Source organism: Tachysurus fulvidraco, chromosome 10 (assembly GCF_022655615.1).
Source record: "Tachysurus fulvidraco isolate hzauxx_2018 chromosome 10, HZAU_PFXX_2.0, whole genome shotgun sequence".
In the NCBI taxonomy this organism is placed as follows: domain Eukaryota; kingdom Metazoa; phylum Chordata; class Actinopteri; order Siluriformes; family Bagridae; genus Tachysurus; species Tachysurus fulvidraco.
Genome location: NC_062527.1, coordinates 17,620,548 through 17,628,720, shown reverse-complemented (window position 1 = coordinate 17,628,720; position 8,173 = coordinate 17,620,548). Strand labels below are relative to the sequence as shown.

At 34.8% G+C, this 8,173-nt stretch overlaps 1 protein-coding gene across 1 annotated transcript in view; it reads right to left on the bottom strand.

Annotated features, from left to right (window-relative positions):
* Positions 1–309: 309 nt before the first annotated feature.
* The window catches only part of trpc3 (transient receptor potential cation channel, subfamily C, member 3), a 33,126-nt gene continuing 25,262 nt past the window's right edge, over positions 310–8,173 (bottom strand). The window contains exons 8-12 of the mRNA XM_027165128.2: positions 7,526–7,721; positions 6,192–6,401; positions 4,629–4,712; positions 1,694–1,769; positions 310–1,387 (exon numbers count right to left, since the gene is read on the bottom strand). Of these exons, the coding sequence (XP_027020929.1) occupies positions 1,260–1,387; positions 1,694–1,769; positions 4,629–4,712; positions 6,192–6,401; positions 7,526–7,721 (694 nt within the window). The 3' untranslated portion in view covers positions 310–1,259. The remainder of the gene's footprint in view (positions 1,388–1,693; positions 1,770–4,628; positions 4,713–6,191; positions 6,402–7,525; positions 7,722–8,173) is intronic.

Sequence of the window (8,173 nt, the reverse complement as noted above, 5' to 3'; positions counted from 1 at the left end):
TCTAATAATAAAGCAATTCAGATCGACCCACTTTTAAACATTTAAACCAAAAATATTATTACAGAACACAAAAATATTGTACAAATATTTTTGACTGGCAGTGTGCATGCACAATGAATTATACTGTCAGTAAATCACTAAATCAGGGGTCCCCAAATATTTCGGCCAAAAGACAGGAAAGTGACTTTATGTTGTTTTTTCTCTGTTGCCGAGCCCTGACTCCTTTAAACTTTTTTATTCCAGAGTTGTAATTCGATAGAAATTCAAATGCAGTAAATGTTTGTATGTTCGACATGTGTTTGTGTTTGCTTTCTTTCTTTTATGAGTCAATGTTGTCAATGAATTATTGGAGGTAGATGTCCATTTTTATTGCTGAAATATCACATTTACCCTTCAATGTGGCAGTGATCACATAGTAAGAGTGATATTCATAATAAAAGGTTGAAATTAATAATATATTTATATAATTAATAATATAATCAATAAAATAACTTGAGGAATATTCTTTTAAATAAAATGACCACAAATGGTCTCCTGACTCCTGGACTGGGAGACGTGGGATGTGGTAGCTTAGTGGTGTTGGACCACTGATTGGAAAGTCATGGGTTTAAATCCCAGGTCCACTTCTGGGCCCTTGAGCTAAATAGACAGATACTTTATCCGTCCCAGTGAGAAATTCACAAGTCCCTTAACCCTTATTTGCTCAGTTGTATAAATAAATAATACAAAATGTAAGTTAATCTGAATAAGGGTGTCTGCCAAATGCTGCTGTAAATGTAGTTCGGGAACCCCTGTGCTAAATAAACACATCATTGTTTTATTTATTGATGGTTTTTGAATTATTGAAAGTTAAACTGAATGAATTAGTGATAGATATATTTATTCTTTCCATATTGAACCTAGAGCTAAATCCAGTGGATATATATATATATGTGTGTGTGTGTGTGTGTGTGTGTGCGCATGTGTGTGTGTGTGTGTATGCATGTGTGTGTGAGTGTGTGTGTATGTGCGTGTGCGTGCGTGTGTGTGTGTGTGTGTGTGTGTGTGTGTGTGTGTGAGGGAAAAAATTTCAGCAACATCATGCTGGATTTTAAAACACTAACACTCTGACACACCCAGTATGCTGTTGCAGGTGACAACAAAAACTCTATCCACATTCCACTGGCAACAAGCCACAACTGATCTAATCATCTCATCTCATACATGATGATCCGCAGTGTCATGGCTGTTGGAGAGACGCTCACTGTAACAGGGTGAGATTAAGATGTGCGTATTCTTTCACTGAGTTTTTGAATGAGCATTGAGAGCTCCTCTGTGGCCTGGGATTTGTCCTCCAACAACTCGTAGCGCAGACTAGAAATGTCCTGTTTGATCTCTTTCAGCTCGCCTTGAAAACAAAAATATACACACACATATAAAACACCCACACGCACACACCCACACCCACACCCACACCCACATAGATGCATGCATTTAAAATGTAAACCAGCAATGCAGTTTGTAAGAGCATTTGTCTGCAGGCTGTGGTTACTTTACTTTAAATACTTTAAACTTTACTTGGTCCTGCTTCTGAGAGTTTAATGTGTTAAATATCCACAAAATTATTCAATAGTTGAAGGTCTTAACCTTATAGAATAACAATCTGCTCCAGTGCTTTTATCTGGCTCAAGAAAGAATTTGAAGCAAACCCTACCTTCATTGACTTCATCATTTTCTTTGTCCACTTGTGCTTTCAAGACGTAGCGTTTTATGAGCCGTTTCATAATTTGCTGTGGGAAGATCAACGATTTAACTATTAGACAAAGTATCAACCAAATTAGACAAATTTGTCCCATGATATAGTCGACTACAACGCGAGCAGTACTGACATTCTTTTTAAAATGAGTAAAATAAAAAGCATGTAAATATATAATACAGTACATTAATATTAAAATCATAGGATGAACATAAAAATATTAGAATCATGTTAATCTGCTATAACTGTCAATCATATGAATAAAAAAAAGGAGAAGAGGAGAGGTAAAGATTGGTAAGAGGATTCTTCTAGTTAAGCAATGAATAACACACTTGTGCATGTGCTGTGTTTTGTGTCACTTAAATCACAGACATTTGCAAACTATTTATTTATTAACTAATGTCACATTATGCTTTCAATGACTTTATAATTATGGTTAATATTACATGCCTTCGTTTAAACTTTCCATCGGTGGAAATCTTCCAGCTTTATGTTTGAAATTACAAAGTGCTGACACTGGAGGCTCCTTTGAGAAATGATAAATAAACTGCTGTTGACAAGACAAACGACAAGTCACGTCCACTAACATCACAGACTTCATTTCCCACAATGCACCACGGCCTACAAACAAGGCCGCACCGGGCTCCAACAACCACACACACTTTCACTCCTGTATTCAGTCACCTTCATTTCAATTACTTCCACTTGTCTGCAATCAGCATTAAATCATAGCCGCTCTTTAATATTTTATTTTAACTTTTATATTGCAATGTATTTGTGCTGTTCTTTTAAGTCTGTAACGTTGCCAAACTCGACATTGTGTTTGATTGTTTGGTTTTTCAAACTTTGCACTGTTCTTGGATTTTGTCTCTCAACTAGTCCTAATAACTTGATCACAGCCTGTTGTTTGACTTGTCCTTGTGATATGAATTGATCTGCATTGGACTTTAATAAACACTCACCTATATTGCAGTCTCAAGCTTGTTTCTATTTCTGATGCATTGTCTACTAACCAATCAGAACTGAGAATTTATCAGCACTGTGGTATAAATAATATACTGTACTACACTACATAGCACCTTTTTTATATTTAAAAGTAAGCCAGGACTAATTTAAAGCACATACCCTCATTTATTTATATATCTGGTGGAAAAAAAACAAACAAAAAAAGGGATCACCTTACTACGGAAGCGTATTGTATTCACTTGAGGAAAAAAAATTTACTCTGTTTTTCTGAATTAACGAATTAATTATCTCAAAATTATTAGAATTGCTCTGTTTTTCTGAATTAACGAGATCCCTTAAACTTGAAAGGTGGGACATGTTTACTTCCATGCAATCCACCTAAAATAGAGCTCAATGGCAGGATTTTGAGGGATCAAGCAGATCAGAATGTTCTTTTTGTCTGAACAGGCGCAAAGTCATGAGGTGTCTGCGCAAAGTTGACGCACTAATAACAATACCATTTATATTACTTAAAGACAGCAGTATCCCCCAATGTCACCCACCTAAAATAGAGCTCCTGGCAGGATTTTGAGGGATCTCATTAATTCAGAAAAACAGAACAATTAATTTTTTTTTTATGAAAAATTATCTCATAATTCTGAGATAATTAACTTGTTAATTCAGAAAAACAGAGTAGATTTTTTTCCTCAAGTGAATGCAATACGTTTCAATACCTTACAGTCCCAGCACAGAAATAATGTAAAATAATAACAGCACACAGTAAAATAATGAACCTTATCTAACCAAACTGAAACTCTGGTGCTCTTTTTCAAACATGAATAAAAAATTAATGAGTATGCAATGAACTATAGAGTATGTTGGAGTTACACTCTTGGGATCAGTAATTTATATAACAATTAATAATTTGTGAATCTTTCCCAGGAGAAAAATAACAGCAGAAACTTTTACTGTATTGTCTGTTCACGGTAGCGAGATCTTGGTCAACTCATTCATGCATAATACGCTCATTTTTTCAGGAAAGTGAGAGGGTTAGTGCAAAATATTTGGGTTGATTTGCAGTTTCAGTAAAGTCTCATCTGACAACAATACACAGTTTCACATGTAGTTCCAACGTAGCTTGCTTGATGAAGCTCGAATGCCTTCTGAACAGCTTGTTGATATGGAGATGGCACCTTATACATGTAGTGTAAGGTTACAGAGTATTGTGCTATACTGAGACTATGCAAAGTCTCATTGTGTGTGTTGTTCCTCTTCTCTGTGTGCTTAAGGAACAAATGTTATACAAGGTTTTAAATCTTACTTCGCTGCCTCACTATCCTCCTCATTATGTAAAATTTCATCTGTTCTAAAAGGATGAAACATTACTTAATGAGCCTGATTACACTTAATAGCAGGTTAACATTAAGTGTATTGTGCAGTTTAACAAACATTCACATAACAATATGGCAGAGCATCGTTAAAAAGTAGCAAGAAAGTTATTGTTATATGATTTTTTGTGAAAAAATAAGTTCCAACTGGACAAATTATCGTGTGTAATGTTTCTGTATAAAACATATATTGCCAATTTCTTTTCTTACCAATGCATTTACTTTGCATTTATTGACATCACCAGTATTTGTTTTTAGGTTACTAAACATTCAATTAGAAACTATAGTAACAAATAATACAAACAAAGTAATACTTATAACAGTTTTTTATATTATTAGTTGTTATTTAATAAGAAATGAGATACAACATAATAGCATAAATAATATAAAATATGAATAACCTAATAAGAATAAAACATGCAAAGTTAAAACTGCCAAGTTAAAAGTTCAAGGTACTTTTTCAGAGGAGCCTGCTGAATATAATGGGCATGTAAGGAGACGAGAAAGGAAAAAAGTGAGCAGAATGCAGGAAATAAAGATGCCAGTTAAGGGTGTCTTGCCTGGTAGCGTGTGGGCTGGTTGAGGATGCTGTTGAAGCTGTGTGACTCACTCATGTGCATGTTGGACTGTGTAAACAGGTTTAGCTGCAAGCAGTGAAACACACAGTATGTCAGGAGCAGTTATAAAGGTACCAATGCAGATTAAAGGGAAATGCACACACAGAGATTCATGCTATGCTGTAGGCTGACAAACGTGTCATTTGTAAACAGACATGTAATATGCAGGTATGCAAAATATTAGGCATTAGAATTTTTAATGACATTGTAGTTCAGAAAAAAAATTCTAATGCTCCTATTACAACCAAATATGCAGTAATTTAGGTTATATGTAATTATAAAATAAAGGCTTCTTTTAAATTAAATGCAAGCTATCAATTGTACTGTACATGTTGATCCACTAGGTGTCGCTGCTGAAATGTAAAGAAAACGACTATTCCTGTCTCTCATCTCCATCTTCTTCACTTCCAAACTATACCAACAATATCCAAACTTCTCTGATACAATACGTGTAAAGTAGAATGCACTTGGACCATTATACAAATTAACTATGAATTATATATATAAATTGTTTATTTATAAATGTATAATTAATAAATATATATTTTTAAATAACAGAAATATTATAATATAATAAAAAATATAATATAATATAATATAATATAATATGATATAATATAATATAATATAATATAATATAATATGATATAATATTATATTATATCATATTATATTATATCATATTATATTATATTATATAATATAATATAATATAATATAATATAATATAAAAATATAGTTTATGAAGCCTTAATTTGAGTTATATAATAATAATAATTATTAAATAGTTAAAAAGGTTTAAACAAACCTATATATAACTGTTAAACTGTGTGACAAAAGCTCACAATAAGATGAGTTAATTAACCCTAATTAGATAAAACAACTCAACTTAGATATAAAAATCTAAAAAAGTAAGAAAAAGAAAATACATTTCTGATGCCTTCTGACACCAACACTTCAAATCTCACCACACAAAGAGATCGAGCAGCTCAGATTGGATTAGTTGCTCATAAGAAATGTGTTGAATGTGTTGTATCACTGTAATGCATTTAGCCTCGTGTCCTGTGTACACCTTGTTGAAGGTTTATGAAAAGATAAATGTTATGTGCCAGAATAATGAACAAGGATTGTTTCTGTTCAACACATAAAACATTTCATCAGCTCTCACTCTTAGTGCGGGGTCAAAGCGAATAAAGTCTTGTCTTAAACTAATTCTATTACTCTGTCCTTGAGGGGAAGCCCTGATAAATTTGATATAGGTATAAAGGTTATGTTAAGATTATTAGAGAGACAGAATGATTCACGATTGACAATCGTGCAACCTAGATAGCTTGTAGAAATGTTAATTTTTAATTGGCCAAGCTGAAAGAAAGAAGGTGAAAGAAAGAAGGATTGAAGGAAAGATTGATGAAAGACACAGTGGTCCAGATGATAGATGAGAAAAAGGTTCATACGTTATAACAAATATACACATGTCCATAAATACATACAGACAAATGTACATACTCTAGACTTGGAGTTCTCCATGCCAAGCTCCACATCTTTGTTGAGCGGTTGCCGTCGGCAACGCAACAGACTAATGACTTTGCTTATGCATTGAACGAAGGACTTGGGGCTGGGCACGATACTGAAGGGAGGTGGTAGGGTTTTACCGTTATCGAAATATGACAGCCAGAGTTTAGATCTGGCAAACTTCCACTCCACATCTGAGTCATCCTAGAAAACAGAAGCTGTTAAATCCAGTAGACATTACACCACACCTTTAAATCTATAAATAAGATTTATGCTCCATAAACATCTCTTTATATAAATCTTCACCACTTTTAATCTATTTAATATTAGCTTGCATTTATCATAGAGCTTCTGCCATACAAGTGACTGTGATTAATTACTACAGAAACAATAACGTATATGAATGAGTGCATTTATATTAACCTGTAATTGCTTTTAGAGCTGAATATTAATCATCTTCTGACTAATCAGTTTGGAGAACTCAACAGTGTTGTGTATAAATCATTACAACCAAACTTCCTCCAACTTCCTTCTTTCTCTTCATCATTGTCTCATTTCTCAGATCAACTGAGGAATTATTTCTTATACTGATATATGATGGGGGGTGCACGGTGGCTTATTGGTTAGCACGTTCGCCACACACCTCCAGGGTTGGGAGTTCGATTCCCGCCTCCGACCTTGTGTGTGTGGAGTTTGCATGTTCTCTGCGTGCTTTGGAGGTTTCCTCTGGGTACTCCGGTTTCCTCCCCCGGTCCAAAGACATGCATGGTAGGTTGATTGGCATCTCTGGAAAAAAATGTCCGTAGTGTGTGTGTGTGTGTGAGTGAATGAGAGTGTGTGTGTGCCCTGCGATGGGTTGGCACTCCGTCCAGGGTGTATCCTGCCTTGATGCCCGATGACGCCTGAGATAGGCACAGGCTCCCCATGACCCGAGGTAGTTCGGATAAGCGGTAGAAAATGAGTGAGTGAGTGATATATGATGTAATCATTTAAGACCAATTCAGTGTGATTTTTACTTATTCATGAGCCCAGGACTTACACATGGCTTTACTTTGCTTATTGATATGTCCACGTGTCTATTTTTTTTGCCCTTAAGCTTGTTTTTTTAAAACTTTTTTCCTTATATAATCTATATTGTCTTAAGTGTATTTATTGTCTTTGCATTCACAATCAGAGTTGAATGTTTTCAGGTTATATTTAGACTATAGAGTGTGCAGGCTATCTTTATACCCTGGCTCTTAGTCTCAAAATTGTTTTTATGTCTAAGCTGTTCAAATGTTTCCTTTCGACTGAATATCATTACAGACATCAGATTTTTTTGGACTCACCTCTATCTCCTGATAGGAGCTGTTGATCATAGCGATAAGCATGTTCAGAAGAACCACCACCATGGTTACGTTATATATCCCATACAGGACATAACCGATGTTCTCTATAAATTTATGGTCGTACTTCAGAACCACAGATGAGACTTCAGACAAGCCAAATATGGACCAGAACAAAGTTTTAAAACTCTCCTCCACTCTGCAGAGACAAAGAGAAATAAAAAGATGGATATTTTACATTTCTGGCATTTAGCAGACACCCTTATCCAGAGTGTCTTACATTTTTTATTTAAATTTATACAACTGAGCAATTGAGGGTTAAGGGCCTTTCTCAGGGGCCCAGCAGTGGCAGATTGGTGGACCTGGGATTTGAACTTATGACCTTCCAGTAGTCAGTAGACCAATGCTTTAACCACTAGGCTACCACATCCCCCTTGCTTAGTATTTACCCCATTGCTTTTCATGTACTGTATGAAGACAAAACTAATACATTTATGAACCAATTCTTGTTTCATGGTGACATTAATACCAGGAACGCCAGGATTCAGTTTAAAGCAAGTCTAACACACATAGTATTGAGGAATTAGTAACAGGAAATGAGTGTGAAGTAAATCTGTTTGGAGTCCTTGAGCTCTCTTGATGAAATTACTA